General features: G+C 55.0%; 6 protein-coding genes across 6 annotated transcripts; 1 reads left to right on the top strand and 5 right to left on the bottom strand.

Annotated features, from left to right (window-relative positions):
* Positions 1 to 415: 415 nt before the first annotated feature.
* BCV69DRAFT_281982 (MFS general substrate transporter) lies at positions 416 to 2,945 on the bottom strand. The gene is made up of 5 exons (XM_025492183.1): positions 2,353 to 2,945; positions 1,986 to 2,266; positions 1,445 to 1,883; positions 1,085 to 1,352; positions 416 to 991 (listed from the first exon to the last, which is right to left on the bottom strand). Exons 1-5 carry the CDS (start codon positions 2,713 to 2,715, stop codon positions 549 to 551), a joined length of 1,794 nt encoding a protein of 597 aa, XP_025349238.1. The 5' UTR covers positions 2,716 to 2,945; the 3' UTR covers positions 416 to 548.
* A 1,098-nt stretch (positions 2,946 to 4,043) lies between these two features.
* BCV69DRAFT_268792 (cyclophilin-like protein) lies at positions 4,044 to 4,920 on the bottom strand (the record flags this gene model as incomplete). Its single annotated transcript, XM_025490873.1, has 4 exons — positions 4,044 to 4,297; positions 4,380 to 4,588; positions 4,679 to 4,732; positions 4,829 to 4,920. 4 exons carry the CDS (start codon positions 4,918 to 4,920, stop codon positions 4,215 to 4,217), a joined length of 438 nt encoding a protein of 145 aa, XP_025349237.1. The 3' UTR covers positions 4,044 to 4,214.
* A 178-nt stretch (positions 4,921 to 5,098) lies between these two features.
* BCV69DRAFT_281978 (mitochondrial carrier) lies at positions 5,099 to 6,607 on the top strand. The gene is made up of 3 exons (XM_025492182.1): positions 5,099 to 5,356; positions 5,452 to 5,723; positions 5,827 to 6,607. The coding sequence occupies exons 1-3, from the start codon at positions 5,134 to 5,136 to the stop codon at positions 6,310 to 6,312; spliced, it is 981 nt and encodes a 326-aa protein (XP_025349236.1). The 5' UTR covers positions 5,099 to 5,133; the 3' UTR covers positions 6,313 to 6,607.
* On the bottom strand, positions 6,028 to 12,385 carry BCV69DRAFT_311766 (hypothetical protein). Its single transcript, XM_025494881.1, has 6 exons — positions 11,715 to 12,385; positions 9,620 to 11,638; positions 9,400 to 9,543; positions 9,033 to 9,305; positions 8,050 to 8,961; positions 6,028 to 7,978 (listed from the first exon to the last, which is right to left on the bottom strand). Exons 1-6 carry the CDS (start codon positions 12,267 to 12,269, stop codon positions 6,455 to 6,457), a joined length of 5,427 nt encoding a protein of 1,808 aa, XP_025349235.1. The 5' UTR covers positions 12,270 to 12,385; the 3' UTR covers positions 6,028 to 6,454.
* A 5,411-nt stretch (positions 12,386 to 17,796) lies between these two features.
* Positions 17,797 to 19,700, bottom strand: BCV69DRAFT_163621 (MFS general substrate transporter). Its single transcript, XM_025489450.1, has one exon. The coding sequence runs from the start codon at positions 19,317 to 19,319 to the stop codon at positions 17,931 to 17,933; it is 1,389 nt and encodes a 462-aa protein (XP_025349234.1). The 5' UTR covers positions 19,320 to 19,700; the 3' UTR covers positions 17,797 to 17,930.
* On the bottom strand, positions 19,545 to 21,394 carry BCV69DRAFT_307308 (hypothetical protein; the record flags this gene model as incomplete). Its single annotated transcript, XM_025494693.1, has 5 exons — positions 19,545 to 20,081; positions 20,160 to 20,290; positions 20,355 to 20,607; positions 20,668 to 20,910; positions 21,006 to 21,394. The coding sequence occupies 5 exons, from the start codon at positions 21,392 to 21,394 to the stop codon at positions 19,934 to 19,936; spliced, it is 1,164 nt and encodes a 387-aa protein (XP_025349233.1). The 3' UTR covers positions 19,545 to 19,933.
* Positions 21,395 to 21,861: the final 467 nt, after the last annotated feature.

Here is a 21,861-nt window from a genome sequence, read left to right as displayed (position 1 = left end):
CAGCCAAGAGCCAACACCACCCCTTGCCACACCCTCGCACAAAAGGAAAGAGGCCACCAGAGCAGATGCGTCAAGATACTATTTGATCGGAAGCCGCAGCACAGACAAGACCAGTCCAGGCCAGAGGAACAGCAGCCACTCGCACAGTGACAGGAACAAAGAACAGGACGGACCGGCGATCCACTGAAGTCTTTACCACAGGCGCAGACAGCGGACGAGAGAGACAGGAGACGCCCGACGGCGGCATAGCCCCTAAAGAAGAATCACAGAAACACACGACCGGCAGAGCAGATCCCTCTGCTCTCCATTAACAACGCCACAACACAATAAAAACATGAGGACAGGAAACGGGCGTCGAGACGCGCCATTCTAGGTAGTCAGGTTTGTGGGCAGACACAGGCATCAGCAGGCACGCGGGCGGGCAGGCATTATACGGAGGCTCTATTACAAGAAGACACAAAGATCCTCGGTCAAGGCGGTTTGTACTTGCGAGCATCTTCTATACACTCTACTATCATCATCTTCCCTCGCCTTCCTGCTCCTCCACTTTAAGGCTCTGTGCTAGCCCTCTCCACATCCCCTTCCCCAGGAGCGGATCGATTGGCCTTCTTATCCACCTCTCCCTGCTTGCTCGCCTCTACGTCAATCTTTCGATCGAGTTCCATGAGGAAGACGCTGAAGAAGCTTACTCCCCCAAGCACCACAATTGCCAGCCAGACTTTGCCCAGTGCCTGATTCGCCGCGGCCACTACGGCGGGCAAGAACTCGGGTGGAGTCGTTTCGCGGAAGGCGGACACACCCTTGGAGAGGATGGCAGCAGGGTCGATTCCGGGGATGCCAGAGAGGTAAAGAGAGAACTTGTTTTGGAAGATGGACTGCGCAAGAGAGACGGCGATTGCACCACCGCATGTCTGCCAGAAGATGACGACGGCGCTGCCGAGTTCTATATCTGCGGGCGCGAGGACGGCAGTGCTGGCGATGAAGGGCAGCACTAGTTCAGGCGAAGGGCACGAAGAGCAAGTCATATGACGGTCAGATACTGCGTGGACAACTCTTCTCTCGGCAGGGTCTCTGTGTAACTCACTGAAAGTCATGCCTGGTCCAAAGCCAGCGAGGAACTGAAGGCCGACCCACTGGGAGAGACCCGTGTCGGGCTGGAGAGTGTAGAGGGTACCAGCGCCGATGGTCATTAGGGCGGTGCCAATGAAGAGGAAAGGAATATAGTGACCGAACTTGTTCACCAGACCGCCCGTCATGGAGACGGAGAAGATGACAGAGATGATGAAGGACAGAGTTGCAACTCCACTCCTGATGGCTGAGTCTCCCTTGATCGATTGGAAGTAGATTGGTAACTATAGTAGGGCGAGGTGAGGGACGACGGGCTGGGAGGTGAGCGACCGGACAGCTCTTTTCTCCACCGTAAAGCGAACATGGCTACACTCACAAAGTAAAGCTCAGCAAAGTAGGTAGCTCCGACCATAAAGTTGACAATGCTTCCTCCGAGGATCGTGCGTTGCTTAAAGATCCTGAAGGGTGTCGTAGCCCTGTCTACCATGTACCACTGGTCGACAGCAAAAGCGACTGCAATGGCAAAGAATCCGACAATGAGTCCAATGATCCTCGAGTCGGACCAGGCATACTTGATACCACCCCATTGAAAGACAAGCAGGATACAGATGAGACTGCAGAGGATCAGTGCGGTGCCCAGCCAGTCAATTGCGAGGAGGCGGGCGGTGAGAGACGTGGTCTGAGGGCGGTGCTTGACTTTGAGGAAGAAGACGATGACGGGGACGACGACGGGGATGCAAAAGAGATTGAGGTAGAAGCACCACCTCCAGGTGGCCTCGGATGTCAGTGCACCACCGATGATCGGTCCGATTGTTCTGCAAAGGGGAAAAGGAATGTAAGGGCCGGCGGCAAGCGTTCGGTCGGCGTAAGCGAATGTGACCAATGCAATGGGTGCGTCTCGAGTCGATTGTATTCACCCTCCAATTCCATAGATGACTCCGACCAAGCTGGTCAAAAGGGGCCTGACGTGCAGAGGTGCGACGAGGTTGATGATGATGAGACATCCCGAGTAACCTCCGGCCATTCCCAGACCGGCAATGGCTCGTGCGACGATGAACATGGGTGAAGATGTGGCGACGGCGCAGAGGAGGGAACCTAGCTCGAAGATGCAAAAGGCGAGGAGATAAATCCACTTGACGCCGAATGAGGCGTACAGTCGACCGAAGAGGGGCTGGAAGGCGGTGGAGGTGAGCAGGTACTATTGCCATGATGGGTGAGGAGAGGGGGTTGAGTGGCTGCCCTGCGAAGATGCATGGAATACTGAGAGACGACTTAGATACTCACGGCACTTCCGTACCATCCTACGTCGCTGAAGCTGTTGAACTCATTCGTCACTTGAGGCACCGCGGTGGAAACGATAGTCTGATCGAGTGCGACGAGAAATACGTCAAATGCAACGACGAGCATGATGAGGATAAACCTCACTCCACGTGGGTATTCGGCATCGTCCTCCGCCGCAGCCGCCGCTGTCGTGGTCTTCTCGGCTGCGTGATGGTCAATACTACTGTCCTTGCCCATGGCTGTGTCCTGACCATCGCAGAGGGTGCCAGCGGGGGTATCGGGTACTAGGGCTACCGCGGGTGTAGCAGGGATGGAGGGTACGATGACAGCCTCGTGTTCGGCCTCTGGTATTTGGATGCTTCCCATCTCGGGGTTGGGGTCGATAGTATGGACGGGAGTAGGGTATGTCCGCGAGGTCTAGCGTAGGTACGAAAAGAGCAACGGTGACGAAGAGGTCGGATCGAGAGGGTAGGAGGTGTCAGCTGATGGAACGATGTGAGGGGATGAGAGAAGAGCTCTTTGTTGAGACTGGGAGCAGGAGGACGGCTGTGGGGAGAAGTGGGAGGGGGAAGGGTCGAGGCCGTGGGGCAAGTGCTCTTATGTATCTCGACTCCTTTGCTGCGGGCACTGCCAAGGTATGGTACTTATCAGCTTACTGAAGGACGACTGTTCACACACGCACACGCGTCCGATGTGAACAATTTATTTTCGGTAAGCTGAAGTAGAGACGAGGACCCAGGACGAGGAGTATGACTCATCCGCTCTGCTGATTCCCCTCCCCCCTCCCCCTCTGCACACTCGGCGATAAGCAGATACTCGGCGATTAGGAGAGAGGTGCTGGACTGAGAGACAGCGGAGGAACAATACGCCGGGCACGGGAGGACAGGCGCGCCGACCAGATCTCGAGTCATGGAGGGTTTCACCTTCTTGGCGAGTAGATGCTCAGCACTGCTCAGTGTCGCTTATCTTCTTGACCACGTGGCGGAAGAGGCGCGAGATCGCCGTTGGAGCGCGTGAGTCGCTTACGATGCTCAGCACTGCTCAGTTCCGGTCATTCTTACGGACGTAGGATCAGGACACTCGACCAAGATCGCACCATTGGTCCTGCTGCTGCTATTCGTCCTCCGCCTTCATCCCCTACGACAACCATCTTGGGCGTAGATACAGATCGCCTAGACGCCACCCTCTCGCCGAAACCCACCCGATCGCACACTGCCTTGAATCGGTCATCTCTGAGCACCACAGATCATTTCTGTCGACGTCGCACCCGGGAGAAGCTAGTAAGAGGGAGGGGGCGGGAGCTGACTGAGTTTCCGTCTCCTCCTCCTCCTCATCATCGGTCAGATAGTCGACTAAATTGCGCTCCAGTGCCTCGCCTGCATAGGGGGAGCGCCCGGATTAGAGAAGATGGGCTGAGCACATGGCTGACGATTGCGGATCACTGCTGCTTTGACTGAGGTGAAGGAACTGCTTATACTCCAGGCTGCTACTCCCAGGGGTAGTTCAGAGAGTTTCGGCATCGGGGCTGCTAGAGTGCGACACGACAGGTGACAATGCTGAGCAGACAGGCACTCGAGGGACTAGAGGTTGATTGGCGAGATCAGTCGAGGCAGATGGGGTGTCAGACTAGGATGGTTTGTGGCGATGTTCTTGCATTGAGGATGAGAGCAGTGAGGATGAGAGTCTCAATTCTTGTACACTAGCCATCTTGCAAACGTCCCTCCTGGGAGAGCTCCTACCCTTCTGTAGCCTGAGCCTTGAGTATCTTCACCTCCTCCCGAGGCCTGTCGTGGGCAGGATTGTGGTCAGGAATCCGATCATCTCTAGCTACGAGGCAGCTCATTGACCAGCCTCATCTATCGTACTCACCGGTCCTGAGCGTCCACGGCAACCAGGCCCATGCGTTGTACCACCGACATCCCCTCGCTGACTCTGCCAAAGATGGTGTCTGTACGCGAACAAGCAGATCATGTCAGCAGATGCACCGTAGAGCTCACAATCGAAGGGGTGCGTAAGCTCGTTGTACTCACGTTTCCTGTCCAAGTGAGGCGTGGGTGCGAGGGTGAGGAAGAATTGACTGCCGTTGGAATTGGGCCCGGAGTTGGCCATTGCGAGGATGCCTGCGCCAGTGAATCTCAGCGTGGGTGTGATCTCGTCGGCAAACTTGTCCCCGTAGATGCTGCTGCCCCCTCTGCCTGTGCCGGTGGGATCGCCTCCCTGGATCATGAAGTTGTTAATGCTGACCGCGGGAGAGAGGAAAGAAAGGGGACGGCATTCAGTGCTATGTGGCAGGTGAAACGCCACGAGATGGCGCAGATTTCCGGCTCACATTCTGTGGAAGGGTACGCCATCGTAGTAGCCACGTCTGGCCAGCTGATAGAAGCTGTCCGGGAACATTGAGCTGGCATCAGCGAGGAGGTCACTGGCATCGTCGAGTTGCAAAAGTCTCACGTCTTTGTCTCCCGGCCGTGATGCTCACTTCTCACACGTCTTTGATGCCTCGTCCCAGTAGAGCTCTAGCGCTATCAGACCTTGTGAGGTCTGCAATACCACGCCACGATCTCGCGACATGCTGTGCGATGGCGCAATGGCGAGATGGGAAGGTGCAGGGAGTGGTACGCACCAAGGCGAGCCGAGGAAGAAGTGCTGCTGCAATCCAGGCCCATCCGCTCCTTCCGCCGGAAACACGGAAAGAGGACTCACCGGACAAGGCCCGAGCGTTGATGTGACACTCACTGCTTCTTCCGACCAACACCTCCGCGGGAAAGGTTGATCCATACCGCCATGTCCTCTTCTTCACCATCGCCCACGCAGTCTCGGCCTCCACCATCCTATACCACATCGCTGCTGTCCGGGGCGTTCGCCGGTTTCGCAGTCGATGTGTCCCTCTTTCCCCTTGACACGCTCAAGACCAGGGCCCAGTCTGCACAAGGCTTCGTCAAGGCAGGCGGCTTCAAAGGAGTCTACAGCGGGCTTAGTAGTGTCGTCGCTGGCAGCGCCCCAGGAGGTGAGTCATGCTCATGGACCTCCTCTTCTGCTGGATACCATCGCGGAGCCGGTGAGCTCATCAGCTGGCGCTTCATGATCACAACCTTTCCACAGCGGCCACCTTTTTCACAACATACGAATCGCTCAAGCCAGTCTTCTCCTCGCCTGCCTCTCCCGTCACTCTCTCGCCAGCGGCATCGCACATGCTCTCAGCCTCGTTAGCTGAGACGGCGGCATGCCTGATACGTGTACCTACAGAGGTCGTCAAGTCACGCATGCAGGCAGGCGTCTCGAAGGGGAGGATAGGTGAAGTCATCGGAAGGATACTACACAGGGAAGGACTCAGAGGTCTGTGGAAAGGCTTTGGGACAACAGTGGCTAGAGAGGTGAGGACCAATCGCTGCAAAGAGAACTCCAATGTACGCACGTTCGTCTGACTCGCTGGACCCCCTTGCCTTGTGCAATTGCTCTTACGATGAACACCTCCAGATCCCCTTCACTTGCATTCAGTTCCCACTGTATGAGCGTCTGAAGCTTCTGCTACTTCAACGGCGGCAGGCTTCCACCTCCGCCCTCACCAAAAAGCCGACAACGCTTCCCACCTACCAAGCAGCGGTCGTAGGCTCCTTTTCTGGAGGCTTCGCTGCTGCCTTGACGACGCCCTTGGACGTAGTCAAGACGAGGCTGATGCTGGCAGAAAGAGTAGGCGCTACACCACCAGCAACAGTAGCTTCCTCAGAGCATCGCGCACCCACAGGGTCCACTCCAGTCGGCGTCAATCAGAGATTCTTGCCGACATTGCTCCACGTCTACCGGTCAGAGGGCTTTAGGGGTCTGTTTTCCGGCGTGCTGCCGCGAACAATCTGGATCAGTCTGGGAGGCGCTGTCTTTCTTGGCAGCTTCGAACTGGGCGTCGAGCTGCTAGAGCGGGACAGCGTCTCAGTACGAGACGAGACCTCGGTAGCAACGGCTTAAGTCGCGTTCCCGTGCTGAAGCGCCGTGTGAAGGTCAACGACAATGTAGGCAGAGACAATGCCGTTACAAAAAGGATTTCACGTGTAGATGTTGCTGCTGCATTGCCTTTACCTCTCCTCTCGATGTGTCTAGCAGACGGGTATCATGTGCCAGACCCGGTCGATCCGACAACAGCTGCTCTCTTCTCCCTGATACTCCACAAAATGATAAGACCATCTCCACACTTCTCAATGTGACCTCTGATGCTCTTGACGTACTCTTTCTCTTCTCCGCTCCCTAATGTGTCCAGAAATGCTCTCCACCCAATGTCTCTCCGAGTGCTGTTCTTGCCCATAGCAGCGACGCATAGTGCATCGAAGACCTCGCCCCTGAGGTCGACTGCTATGACTGGCACTTCCCCAGATGCGAAGCTGGAAGCTATTTTATGCACTTGACTTGTTGCCGAGTTGATGATAGGGTGGTTCGATGCAAGCTTGACGCGTCGGTCCATGTGCGAATGGTTCGACTTGTCAGACTTGTCCGGTCTCCTGGAAGACGAGGCATGGACAGGGAGCACGATCTGCGTCTCCATCATGGCCGGCGCCAGGTTCGTAGCATTAGAAGAGGCTGGCAAATCTGCAGAAGCAGAGCCGAGACCTGTTGTTGTCTGAAAGCCACCCGTCATTGCACTGGCTACATTAGCAGCTGCACCTTGAGTGTCTGAGCCCTGGACTCCCGTGCCGTCAAATGGAGCGCCAGTCATCGAACTCATACCGCCTGGGCCAGGATTGCCAGAGGCCCTGGCTAACTGGTCTATCAACCAGGGTACCAGCTCAAACATCGAGACGAACTCTCCTTCGGCCATCTTACTCCATAGGCTTCTCACCTTCATCAGCCCTCGTGTCGTACCGAAGATGAGAAAGGAGAAGCCTTCTTCCTTGCATCGAGCAGCAGTAGTCAGCATACTCGACTCCTGCCCTACATCGTCCTCGTAGCTCAGATCAGCGCGGATGCCGTGTGACCACAGGTCCTTACAGATGGCCATTCGCAGATCCAGCATGCCGGGTGAGCTGTGTACATACACATCTGCTCTGCGTGGTGTCCAAAGATCAGGAGGGCGGCGCAACTCGTTGATTTCCTGATCCCTGGCTAGCGCCGAGATCAATTTTGAGACTGCAAGCTGCAGGCCGACCCCGCTGGGCGGTGGTCCACTCAGAGGCGTCGCAAATTGCGCGATCAATGACGAGTATCGACCACCAGAGGCTACAACGTCCCAACGGGCTCTGCGTCTCTTCCTGCCACTGCTGCCGGGTGCCCGAGCGACCTGGAAGAAGACTGAGCCCCTGTAGCAATGACTGTAGTTGGAAAGCAGAGGGCAAAGGAGAAAGCGCCGCTCGACTGAAACCCCCAATTTGCGCGCAGCATCTCGTACGTCGAGGATAGCCTGGACTGCTTTGGTGAGAGCAGGACGATGATCTACCGGCAGAATTCTCTCCAGACGGGTCTGAGCAGTCTCGATGTCTTCTGCCATAAGGGCGCATGCTTCAAGCTCGTCAGCAAGCGATCTGGGCAGATTCATCTCTTGAGAGAGCTTTTGACGTATAGAGGCCGTTGTTGAGCCTGCTTGACGCCCAGACAGAGCTGAGAGAGTGGAAAGCAAAGTCGAATGTTGTTTGGCGGGCACACGCTGTGAGAGTTGAGTTTGAGTCATCAGTCAGAGGTCAGTGGAGCCGCGAAGCACGCCAAAGCTTGACTCACCTCCAACAACAAATCTAAGATCGCCCCGTGATTGATCAGGATGACCCAATCGCTCTTGAAGCCAGGGACTTCGCCAAGAATCTCCTCAAGGCAGGCAAGGCATTCGCCTTCTGCAGCACTAGGAAGATTGCCGCCGGACCCAACGATGATATCCATGTTGGCTGCCAAGATGGAGAGTGGCTGACCGCCGGCAAGCAAAGAGTCTCGGTAGACTGGTCCAATACAAAACCGTTTCAGTCGGTGGTTCTCTGACCGAGCAATCAACCTGGCGAAAGGGATGAGGTGATCTCGAGGCAAGAATACTACCTGTCCGGTTGCGTCCAAGAGCTGGACGGGCGTAGTCCCTGATGGACCATCTTTGATGGATGAGTAGAGGCCGGCTCGAGGAGGCATAAGCAGTGGACTCTGCAGATCTACAGCACCATGACGTAAGAAGACTGTGCGCAGGAAGTCGACGATGACTGATTCTCGAGGATCGACCACGGGAGGGCAAGTGCTACCTCCCTTGCTGCGCAGCTGGTGTTGGGACCCCGCGTCGAACGTCACATCCCGTATCTCCTCGTCAGCGAGTGGCTGTGGAGCAAACAAGGCGTCCAGTAGTTGCAGATGATACACTGATGAGTGATCTGTGACCAACCGCAACGTCTCCTGGACAGACTCGTCCTCTAACCGCGGCGGAAGGAGATCGCTCTGAAGCAGTTCAAGCGGAGAAGGACGATCTTCCGCTTTGTGCGTGACCAGCCATTGAACAACTTGCCGCTCTTTGACGAGCTCGCTTGGCCAGGCTGGGGGAAACTCAGGCACTGATTGGCGAAGACCACGGAGACGCTGTACTCGTTCCATGCCTGTGGAGTAGATCCGGCCAGATGCAAACATCTCGAAGAGTATGATGCCCAACGAATACATATCGACCTGAGAGAGAGAGCGTTATGGAGGCCTCGTCAGCATAAGACCTCCGCAGTAAGCGGCGAGCCGAAACTTGCCTTGTAACCGTATCTTGCCCCTTGTTTGCGCACGATTTCTGGTGCAGTGTACAGTGCTGTGCCGACTTCACCTGTCATGTCATCGCTTCCTTCATGGAGGAACCTGCCAGATGAGTCGAGCTGATGTTGGTGCTGATCTGATCGTATGGGAGGCAGAAGGCCAGAGGATGCCATAGTGACCCCATCTGCGCTTGTAGGAATCGTCTCTAGAGTTGTAGCTAATCCAAAGTCTCCTATCTTGACATCTTGGCCCGCCATAAGAATGTTCGATGGCTTGGAAGAAGGATAGAGTAGTGCGAAAGTGGGAGTACTGCTTCATTTAGCAGCATTCGCAAGTCCTGTCAGGCCCACTCTGCCTACACCTTACCTTTAGATCGCGATGGACAATGCCAAGATTGTGAATATGGACCAGGGCATTGAGGATTTGGCGCAACAGCCTCCAGCAGTCCTCTAGGCCGATTGGACCCTTCTCGATGAGCTCTCGCAGCGTGACATCGTCCACGAGCTCCATCTGCGCCGTTGAACACAAGCACATGGTATGTTAGCTCAGGCATGCTGATACGTGAGCACGCATCGTCACTACTGACCTGTATGTACAGCCATCGCGGAGCTTGTTTCCCTTTCTGAGACCTGACGCCATCGAGAGCACTGCGGCTCTTACTTCTGTTGGCCACACGCCCAGTCACTCGCCCCCTATGGCTTGGTCCCTCTGCACTGACACTCTCCTCGTCGGTATCGCTCTCGCTGCTTTGACCACTGCTTGCGTCCTCCTCCTCAAATCCCACATGACTCAAAAAATCTTCCTCCTCGGCTCGAGCGATATCGTCGAAGTCTCCATCTTTAGGTGGACCAAAGGAGAGGGAGAAACTCATAGGAGCTGCAGCACCTGTATCGGTGGCGGCACTTGATGAGACGGAGGTCGTTGCAGCGCCCGACTCGGTCGCAGTGGTCTCAGATACGTTCTCTTCGAGCTGGGAGGACGGAGCGGTAGCCTCTTCAATCCACGCAGCATAATATCGAGTAACGTGTGGGTGGTTCACGCGAGCAAGTGCGCCAATCTCTCTCAATGTCTTCTCTTCTCCATCTCCAGCTTCCCCCATGCCTCCATCGAGTTTGATCTTCTTGACGGCATAAACACCGCCATCGAGACGATTTCTCACTTTGGTGACGATGCCAAAGGCCCCCTTGCCGAGTATAGACAGAGTGACGAAGTCGGACAGGAATCGAGAAGACCCCGGGCCTCCCTGAGCAGCCGTATTGGCTGGGCGAGTGGAGAAAAAGGAAGACCGAGTCAGGGCGGGTGTGGGTGGATTGGCTGAGGCGGCAGCTTCGAGCTGTAAGTCCGAAGAGGCAGGATATCGTATCGAGTCCGGATTTGAGGGAGCAAGGTAGACTTTCCCGTCTTCAGCACGCAGATAGAGGATAGAATGGAGGTACTTTACAGCCTCCGCTGGCGTGGGTCGCTTCCGAGCAGAGCGATCCAGGAGTTTGCCGAGGAACTTTGCAAAGACTTCATCTATTGCCCCACTGGTCTCTGCATTACGCAGGACTGCCCACGGGTCTGGGGTTGAGGAGAGCGCCGCAATGCCCACCAGCGAGAGGAGTAGTATCCGACCGATGGCGAAAGTGTCGCTTTTCCGCGAGAAGCGCACTTCGTTTTGTAGTTCTGGTACTACCCAGTCACCCTTCCACCTCTCGATCGTAGACTCAAGCGTCTCGTGAAACGGATTGCCTCTGGCCAGCTCCAGTACGCTGCCCTTCCAGACTGCATCTATGAGAAAGCTCTGATCTGATAACATACAGATCCGATCCAGACTCACGTCTTTGAGGAGAAGACCTCGGACATGGAGCTCGTCTGCTGCTGTGAGGAGACCTTCTGCCAAATCGAAGACCCTTCCGACAGGTAAAGGCTGTAATGATAGGAGAGTGTCGAGGCGTGCCTCAGGCCGAGAAGGCGGGGCTGAGACAATGTACAGGGTGAAGTGACCCTCAGAATGGGCTTCTGGTGCTACTCGTGAATCATCTGTCCTGCGCAGCTGGAAGCCTCGCATCTGGCGGAGACCCCGGTGATCTATCTTCGATAGAGCCTCGAGCTCCCGCTCTAAGCCAGCAAGCTTCCGGCGCCCTCGAGATGTTGAGAAGTACGACGATGTGATGTTGATGGTATCGAGCGACTGGGGTGGCATTTGGGAACTTGAGATAGGTATAGCGTAATGGTGAGCACAGAGGTTATCGAGGTCGTCCCGTACGATAGGCGAGACCTGAAAGCGAGCTATTGTGACGGCTTCTGTGAGGGACAGCGGTGGATCGAAGTCGAGGAAAGCAGGGCCCGTGACAGTCATATCGGACACAGGAGCATCTTGCAACGAGTTGCCCGGAGGAGTAAAGAAGAGGCTCGAGTCGTCTTTGGAGTCGAGTGGACCAGACCTCTGAGTTTTAGCGGCCCTGCCTGGGGTCACATCGCTCTCAAACCCGACTCTGCGTCGTTCCTTTTCGGCTCTGATCGCCTCCTCCTTCTCAGCCATGACTTTGGCCAGAGACGACGCCTTCGCGTCGGACGTCTTTCGGTCTGCCTCAAGTTTCCGATCGAGTTCTTGTGCTTTGAGCTTTAGAGTCGGAAAGGCGACGTCATCAATGGAGATCACGCCAATGATGGCTCCGCCTCGTCTGCATGGCACTCACCTTTTGCCCCTCCCCTTCTCGTCTTTGCTTCTCCTCTTCCAGACTGGGTATCATCTCTGACTTCCTTCTAGCTTCCGTCCTTCTTTCCGCTTCCTGCTCCTGCGCTTTGATGAGATTCGCATTGGAAAGGAGCTCTGCGCCGCACGAGTACACCTCCCAGATTGCCTCCTCCCCTTTGGCGGCGAGCTCAGTGGCCCTTTGCTTAAGGACAGAAGCCAATTGGCTGAGCTGCTGGCTAGACACGTTGGCCATGACGCCATCTCTTGGGGCAGTGGGCACAGTACAGATCAGAGGTATATTGGGATATCGCTTGGGCAGCCTGATCTCGACCTTGACAAAGACCTGGTCCTTATACCTGTCCTCGTCCGGTCGGATGGTGAGGGTGAAGAGGGGCTGGTTGATGGACGCATTTCCCCATGCAGCCGCAGCTTGACCATCTGGTTGGCCGGGGGCAAAGTCGGGCCCCAAGATGGACTGCAGGGCTTCGATCTCGTCTGCTTGGACTTGCGGGAGGTCTTGTGCGCCATGAGAGAGCACAGGAGCCGCAAGAGGCATGGCGAAGAGAGGGGAGCAGGGCAGCTAGCGTCGTGTCATGACAAGGAACGAGGATCGAATGGCGGCCAGAACAATCGTAGTGCACAGTAAAGTGAGGGAATGGCCAGGAAGGGAAGCTACCGCGTATGCAGCGACGAGCAACCACGGCTCCACCGGGAGGAAGAATCTGTGACTCGGAAAGGGAAGCGTGCCATGCGTCTCCGCGGCCTGGTGGAGGCGCGACGCACCGAGCGACACTTTGAAACCCGCCCCGGCACCTCGGGCGAACGCAACGGCCTACTTGACGACAAGCGCATACGGCTGGTCGCTGCTAAGTCATTCCGCCAACCCAGGATTCCGATAGAACCGTCGATTCTGTTTACATCGACTTTTGGTTCTGCGTAAAGACAGCGTCCCGTCGTCGCACACTCAGTCCTCTGTCGCAGGCTGTGCAGGGGTCCGTATACAACAGCCCTACCGCACAAGGCGGCGAGTAAGGCTGCCGCTCAGCGATGCAACGTCTGTTTACACACCATGGCCAGCATCTCAAATGACCAAGAAAGCTCCAAAGCACTACAGAGGTGGCTGAAGGTATTCCCACCTCCGTGCCTTCGGCAGACTTCACAGACAGCCAAGTGACATGCTGTCACTCAGCCTGCTCGCCATCCTAAGCCATAAGTGCGTTGGATATGCCACAGAACTTCTGTACCAAGCACTCGAGAATGCAATTTCGTATTACTCTCCTTGGCTTCGATGTCTGGAAGATGTCGGCGGTGCCTGAATCGAGGCGATGCATATGCCGAGATATTGCAGTCCTCGCAGCCATCGTCAGGCGATCATGGGATGCGAAGGTGGCAGTGCACGGGTGACCTGGATTTATCAACATGGTCAGTCTTTCGCTCTGCTCAATCCGGCCTGTCCATGTAGGAATAAGGCTCCTCAATGGAGACAGGTCCATCACGTGTGTGTGCCCGCCACAGGGACCTTGATCAATGCGGTGGCTCCAGTAGTATCAACCGTCTGACCTCCTCGCGGTTCTCGACGGCCTCAAAATACTGCGGGGAAGCAGAGGTATACATGCGCAAGTCTAGAGTCTCAGAAGATTTCGGTCTCCGTTTGCAAAGTCTCTGGAGGGCACCCATGTCGCGCTCGTAAGCTGTACCCCGAGACGCTCCTGAGTGTCACCAATCAGCATCGATCGATAGAAGCTATCGAAAAACAAAGTTAGTGGTATGCATCGCGCATGCGGAGATGGTTCCAATGAGGTGCACCGATGGAGCAAATGAGATTCTGTACGCAGAGAAGGTAGGGTCAGCAGAACAAGGTGTCCATGTGTTTCGCAAAGAAGCTGGGTCCAGCGACCGGGTGGGTCTGAACACGTAGCAAGCCTCTACGAGCCGTGAATGAAATTCGCCACATTGTACTACTGTGGGATAGGCGCACCGTATGACGACTCAAAATCCCAACAGCACATAGCCCCTGATGCTGTGGGGTTGCGACGGCGACCACAGACCCTCTTCGGCTGATCCAGCCATGCGCGGACGGTTTGATCACTTTTTGACCGTCAATGAGGCTCCGCTAGGCGGCTGTGCTCAACAGTCGTGGAGCGGGCTTTCGCCCTCAGAATCGAATCCTGCGCCATGTGCATACAAACTGCTGTTACCTACGAGGGGCGAGAGAAGCACAGCGGACAGACCGACCCAAGATTGCTCCTTACTCCCATCATTTCCGAGGATCACGCCGCACAAAGCAACGCACTGCGACCATAGCTTGTGATGTCACTGAGGCTTCTGAGCAGCCAGCGACCCGACTCAACAACAGCTGGCCACCTACCAAGATGTCTGCCCGGAAGAGGGATCCTACAGTACGATTGCAAGGGGCCTAAAGTAGTGTACTGTGGGAGAGAAATTTAACGCGCAGGAAGAGTTGAGATCATACTCAGCGACCTCGACTCGCACGGCCGCGATTGCAGGAACACAGGGCGCCGCACTGTACACCGATTGCCTGAACCGTCCGACATTTCGAAGCAAGGAGATCAAAGAAGACATTGCGGAGGGTATGCAGTAGCAATGGACGCTCTTACAGTACAGCGCAGAAGAGTGCGCATTGAGTCTTCGACCTCATATCTGTGAACAAGCTCCGATTTTTATTTAGCAATGTACAGTACGGTAGCGCCTTACCGCTGGAGTGCAGTACGGTAGATGCGCTCAACAGAGAGCAAAGAGAAGCCAAGGATTCTCGACTTTGTGACATCCCCTCTGAAAGCCTGCCATCCTGACATCGTAGCGCGCGCATACTGCACTCATTTAGATGTCAAAGGAACACTGTACAGTATACTGTACAGCAGCGCCAGCACAACCTGAATCTGCCATTCTTCGTCTGGCAGACTTGTCCGGGCTCCGGACATAGCTTTCCACGTTGGAACCTGGAAGCCGGGGTGTACGCGAGATGTCTTTGAGTCTCGAATAAGGGATAGTTGCGAGACTGACCTCACAGTACAATACTGTACATTACTGTATGCCCATGGGATCCCTTCACCTCTCCTCTTTGCGGAGGTCTGTCACAATGTACTTGAGAGGACTGTACCTTGCCCAGAAGACGACGAATGCGACGTAATTTGCAGCTTAGGCAGACGATTCCGTGTCGTACAGTACAGTAAAAGTGAATGCTCGCAACATGCGACCAGAACTGCTTCTTCATTGTAAGAGTATTACTCTCCTCAAATACGTACAGTACCTGCCTCTTTGAGACTTTTCTCGTCGCCCAATCTGAACCGTGCTATGCTCCATTGGAAGTCTGAAATGCAATCTGACAGATTGTCATGAGCTCTGGTTTTCTCAGTCTGAGCCAAGCCACACACCGGTCTCCATCAGACACAAAGTGGTCTGTACTGCCAGTAATCACCACCAGGTTGGACAGCTTTTTGAGAGAATGTACAGACTGAGGCAACTGCTGATAATGTGCTGCCGTCCATTGAAGCTGAATGGATCTCTTCAATTTACAGTGCCAAAAGTTGTAATTGCAGATTTCAGCCCCTGCCCCTACATTACTGTATTGAAAGAATACTGCACGATACTGTACTGTAGATGAATACTGTTCAGCACACTTCAGTCCTTTCCACACAAGATGAGTCGTGCTACAAATATTTTGGCTCCATGCACTTGCCAATTCTGGCGACATGGCACTGCTCTAATGCCTAAGTTCGGCTGTATTGTGGCTTGTCCCAGGCTCAGATTGCAACATTGCTAGACAGATTGCCAAGCGTCCTGGCAGACAGCTGGTCGAAATTTTGTTCGGCTCAAATTGAGTGACAGGAGAAGTACTGTATACTGAGAAGATGATCATGCTCGTGAGGGCTACAGTACGCAGCTGTTTCTGCAGCATAGTGACATTTTCGATACAGTACTTATTTGCAGATCGTTGATCAAACTACAATCAATCGCAAAATGCCAGACTCTTCTGCAGGCCGAGTACTGAATCGATGTCGGCAATACCTCACTGGCTGTGGTAGAGGGGCGAGGTAAGGTACTGTACATGGTACAGCACGGTGTTCCGTTCTGCGTTCGGATAATGTCAAAGACTCCATTAGCATCAATGTGCGGACCCCTTGTCCTAACGGCCAGTTCTGCATTGCAACGCCCAGTCTTGCATTACAACGCACAAGATCAGTGCTTCACTTGCATCGTCCTGTACGAGCCGCCAATTCTCACTAAGGTCATGTCTCCATCTGGTTGTGGTTTGACTCAAAGAGGTTTCTACGCTGCTGGGACTGCCTATCAATGACGGAGGTATATTACTGTACACAAATTTGTGCCGCTGTGCAAATTCGTAGCCTGTACAGTACAGCACTGTTTCGTATCGCTCCAGGACGTCAAACATTTGTGCAGCTACAGACTTTATTTTGGGCATGCAGACGTGATGAGGTGAGATTCCCAAAGCTCACACAGTACACTGCAATGCAAGCTAGGGTAGTCTCCAACTCTTGACGGTCACAAAACTGTACACTCATTGCAAAAGGAGTCCTCGACCAGGTCGTCCTTTTTCTGGTCAATCTGATATCTCAGCGCTCACTTCTAATGTAGCTTCCGTACTCCATCTGTTCCGTAGTCCGAACAAAGCTTTGGTCTGACACTGCTTTTACTGTACGGCTGAGCTTGACAATAACGGGCCTGTTGAGAGGTCGAACTCGCTGGTCAGAATGGGACATCGTGCTACTGAGCAGGATCACAACAAGGGCTGACTTCCGACATTACTTTCAAGGTACAGTGAGTACTACTGTATACACGAATGCATCGCCGGCTGCTTGTATGGCATCATTGCACCGCGCTTTGCGGACAAAGTCGAAGAGCACTGCAGCTTGTGTTGTACGGTACCGTACAGTAAGAACACGCAATGATGTGCTTGCCTTTGTCAATGTTCCCGTGGCCAGCTAAAGCAGCACTGCCTGCAAGGTCTTGGACTGCTGCCGATCAGACTCGGCCGCTTTGCACTTGAATTTTACCTGCTCTACTGAAAGTTGTACTGTACTGTACTATGACAGATAGCTTGGCGCTGGGTGTGCGACAATTCACACAAAGGAAGAACGGGGCAGGGGCAAGTAATTCATACCTGTAGTGAAAAAGGTTTGCAATTACTGGCAGAGACGCGTGCAGTATCCTTGTATTACTGTATATGCGAACATTTGAGAATTCAGCACTTTTGTAGCTACCCAGACTGTACAGTACCGTACAGATCTTTTCCTCACTTATGATTGCGATTAATTCAAGTGGCGCGGGCTGCCAGACTGTACAATACAGTATAAGCCGGGCAGAATCACTTTCCTCCATATACGTTGTAGTCAAATCATGCAAACTCAACTAATCCCAGTGTCGTGATGACGCCCTACTCTGTGGACTCAGGCGCGTTTGCAAATCTCAAGCAAGTACGGTACTTGAGTTCCAGATGAGTGAGCATACAACGTGCCGTATCTACGCCCAACGGAAGTCCGTTCCACTCTGGACTGCGGAAATTGCAAGCGTCGCACATGACATACAGTAAGACCTTTTAAGATCGACGCAGAGCAGCGAAGTCTACAATGCATCAAGACTCTACCGTACGCGTGCAGTACATGCGGGCGCTGTGACAACACTCTCCGCGCCTGAACACAGCAAGCTTACTGTAAGATCTGTCCTCAAGTCGCAAAAGCGGCACACTCGCATCGGGTAAATACTGTACTGTACTGTACGAAAATTTCGAGGGGCTGTAAATCGTACTGATGCACATGTAGTCCATGTGGGTCAGCATCGGACGACAAGCTTAGCAAGCATAAGCAGACAGATTCGAGTATCTGGCATAATCAACGCAGTCCTCGATCAGTTCGATGGAAGTTCGAGTCAAGAAGAGAAGAGGTTGCCTTCAATCTTGCCCTGCAATGATTCGACTACTGAGGCCCTGCTCTGCTCTAGCCCCTTGTCGCTTGCTATTGGCTGCCCCGCAAATGTGCAAGCCTCCTCGGTCCACGACATGAGTGATCAGGAAGATCTCTGAAAGGTCATCCTTTGCGCAACGTCATGGGCCAGCTGCAATGCAAAGACGCCTGCACTGCTATGGCGACGGAATACAATTATAATTCACTGATGAGAGACGGCACATTGCGAATGACGATGGGTACACGAAGATAGAGCTCTGGCTGATCGAGCAGCCTTATAGCACAGCAGCCGCTGCCGGCACCTCCTTCCGGTCGCTTTCGTGGGTGACTTGGCCATGCAACTTTCTCCCTTGCTTACCGTGCCAGCTCTTGAGTACAAATGGAACCACCGCCAACACTGCTGCGATACTCGCGAGTACTGTTGTTGCAACGGGACTACCCAGACTCGAGTACATTTTTGCGCTGGCCAGCGGCAGCGTTGCAGAGAGTATGTTGCGGCAGAATGATTGGGCAGCCATCGCACTGGAGGCGCGCTCTTCAAAGATGTCGGCCAAAAAGGAGAATAGGCTGAGGTAAATGGGAAAGATTCCAAAGCTGAAGAGGAAGTAGCCAAAGATAGGCCACCCTGGGGAGATGTTCGGCTGACCAGTCCAAGCGAAAATGACGAGTCCGACGGGAACGAGGACAGCTCCTGCACAGGCGTAATGAAGGCGCGCTTCGGGAAGTGGTCGTCCTGCAGCAATGGATCTGTCATGGTAGATCCGACCTTGGTGCCAATTAGCTGCGAGCCCCAGCAGACCTGCGGGCACGGCAGCCACCATTACGCTGGTTTCCTCGACCAAGGTCCATTTGTAGCCTTCGCTGAAGACTACGGGAATGGCTTGCACGTAGATGTATGTGACAGACCAGACAAAGGCGCTCCACAACGATAGACTCTGTACTGTAGAGTTGCGAGCCAGAAGGCCCAGAGGTACGCAGAGCGAATGCCAACATTCCATACCCAGGTGTTTGATGCCCCCGGCCCAGCCCTTGACCTTGCCTGCTTCACCGTCGTTGATCCGTCGCCTCGATGCGGTCCGACATTCAGTCATGCACAGAACAACGACGAGCATGCACAGACCTCCGCAAGCTGTGTTCCACCAGAAGACCACTCGCCAATCGCGGGAGGCCAGCGTGAGAGCGGTAATGACGGGCCCAGTCCCTTGTCCTGCCCAGACGGCGAAAGCATACATGGCCATTGGAAAGGCTCGATCCGCTTCTGTGAAGACATCGGCAACGACACCGCCTGCCATGCTCGAGCCGACGCTTGCTGCTGCCCCCGAAAGGAACCGAAAGGCGATCAAGACGCCGACATTGCGCGCCAAGGCCTGTGGTATAGTGAATACGGTGTAGAGAGCGCATGCGATGATGAAGACCGGTTTGCGGCCATGTCGCTCGGACAGAGGCGCCAGAAGAAGAGGGGTCGCGGCGAGGGCTACGAGATAGGTGGTGTTGCCCGTCTGTACGGCAAGGTCAGACGTGTGCAAACCAGCTGCTACAGAATCACCCAGCAGAGGGTACCCGATCACGTTGAGGGTGGAGATGTACGTGAAGAGCAGCGCGCTCAAAACCGTGGACCATTTCCTGCTGGCTGGCCAGTCATGGGGAGACGTCGAGAGCCCCATTGTTCAGAAGGTGAGGTAGCAGGTATGGATACTGATACTGCATTGTGGGGAGCAAAGCAAATCAGTCTTCCAGGGTCAGCAAGGGTCAGCGAAAAAGAGTCATTCGAGGGGGGCCAGTGCGGGAAGATCTTCGGGATTTTGCCGACGCGGGCGCGGGGCTGCAATGCTGCCGGACTTTACCCGAGGGTGCAGGCGAGGCACACTACTCGCGTCGCGACCGCACCAGCCCTGCCACTGGCGCCCTAAAGATAGGGAGAAGGCCGGCAGTCCGGGCAGGACCCTCGTGGGGTGTCAGCGCTGCTGGGCCATTGCAGAGGCAGACAACGAGACAAGGGAAGAAAGGCAGCAGCGCCATGTGCGAGCTTCGGACTTAGTCGAAGATTCTCTTTGCAAGAGCGTCCATCTCCCTACTTCGGCGTGGTAGTCGATGCCCGGTCCTAACAAGTTCGGATGGCAGTGATCCAGCAGTCCGCGCAGTGTAGGAGTGAGCTGACTCGCTCGCTCGCCTCTAGCTGCTCCAGTCGGTCTGTGCTCGCCTCATTCCGACCCCCCTGCGCTCACGGTGTCGTACAACAAGTTGGACGCATTGTGTCTGATTACAAGATGTGCAGTGCCTATGTTTCTTCCACCACCATGGCAACGACGATAGCGATGTCGTCGACTTTACCCCCAGAATATCTAAGTCGGCTTTTCTCGGCTTCGGCCTCGAAAGGGCTCCGCTTCTTCTCAGAGAATTGGCACATCAGCGTGTATTGAAGGGCGCTACAAAGCAAAGTAGGAGCCAACCAGTGCCATCAGCGAAGTGTGGCAGAGGCAAACTTGGACTGCCCACGTACTCACTTGTATGCAACGACCTCGACCAGTGTTTTCTCTTCTTTCCATCGAAGATCGGGAGACACCGATGCTGCCGCACTTTCGTTCTGTTGGCGCTGTGACTCGAATGCCTCGTGGTGCTTCTCCCTCAGAAAGCGCTGGGTAGATGGATCCAAGACCGTTAGATACAGTAGTGCAAAATCGGCTTGACGGCTCACTCACCACCAAAGCTACCCATTCCTTGCCCCACACGTTGTCCCATGCGCCGTCGCTTGCCACAATCACCAAGTCTCCATGCTTGAGATTGCACTCCCAGCGATTTGCCATGTCAGGTCTGCATTCGAGGCTTGGAGACTGTCCACCATTCTCTCGTTTCCACTGCTCCATGACCTTGGCCGGAATTTTGGAGAGCTGATAGGGGGCATTGAAGTAGTACTGCTGAGGGCTGGAGCGGTACAGGGCTCCGGCAAGAGGCCTTTTGCCTGGTATGCCCCTTCCACGACCTAAGTCATCATCGGCCGAGGGAATTCCGAACTCGGAGCCGCGCACGCCTTCACGAAGAACGACGAAGCCAGAGTCTCCAACATTTGCGGAGCGCAAGAGTCCGGTGGCAGATTCCAGGGTAACAACGACGGCGGTAGACGAGCCTGCTGGTACGCCCGGATCAGCGAGGACGTGGTCGTAGGCGTCTGAAATGAGGCGAACCGGGTTCGCAGACGGATCGGCGGCACCGCTGGCAGCTGCAAAGGCTTGAGAAGCATGATACATCAGGGATTGACTGATCATCGGAGAGCAGCAAGTGGGGAAAGGGAAGCGTCGTGAGATCTACTACGCCCGAGCTCCCAATCATTGGCAGACTCTTTGCACACTCACGAGAAGAGCGCCGGATCAACGCCATTTTCACTCCAGCTGCCAACGCCGTCGGCGACACCAATCGCTATATCCCCGGCTTGCTCCGCTGCTGCTCCATCAATGGTAGCCACCATGAGACTATCCTCTCCCGCTTCTCCTCCGCCTAGTAGAGCCTCGCGCCACTTGCCGATCTCGGACGTGTTGGGCCAACCGATCTGCTTCTTGGGTCGCGGAGGCACCGCTTTGGAAGACGATGGTTGCGGGGCATCTGGTTCCGGAGGTTTGCCCTGGAACGAGTGTGATATTAGGAAGCGGAAGCGGCTGGCGCAAGGAGTGGTATGCAGCCCACGGGAAGTGAATGTTTGCAAGAGCTGGTTGGAGTGATGTAGATGACTCGCCCGCCTAGCCATTGGCGATGCCAACAGCTGCGATCTGCGCTTTGCCTTGGAGTTCTGAGAGATCGAAGAGAGGGACTTTTCGAGTGGCAGCGATGTCTGCCCGGAAGCTGAAGCTATTGTACTTTCTTCTGGCCTCTGCGAGCGGCAGAGTGGTAGGAGATGCTGCGCACTCCGACTCTGGCCCCGACATGCTGTTGATGCAGAGACTGCGAGGTTCGCCGCAGCATGAGCACGGGCAGACATGGAGGACGACGCAGCCTTGGAAGTGATGACGAGGACGAGGACCAATCGGGACGGCGGCACTGGCTGAGGGGCGGACCAGCATCTGGTGCGTGGGTGAGGAAGCGCGACCTTGGCTCATACCGGATCTTGTTCGTCGGGGTTTGAAAGTTGTCGGATCTCCACTCCCTCTGGCGTGCCGGGGGCCGTGCCTTTGCCCGCACCCCGCGCTGGGGCGTGTGCGGTACTGCACAGACGAG

Source organism: Pseudomicrostroma glucosiphilum, assembly GCF_003144135.1.
Source record: "Pseudomicrostroma glucosiphilum strain MCA 4718 unplaced genomic scaffold BCV69scaffold_4, whole genome shotgun sequence".
NCBI classification, from domain to species: Eukaryota; Fungi; Basidiomycota; class Exobasidiomycetes; order Microstromatales; family Microstromataceae; genus Microstroma; species Microstroma glucosiphilum.
The sequence above is the reverse complement of the archived record's forward strand: the minus strand, read 5'-3'. Positions and strand labels throughout refer to the sequence as shown.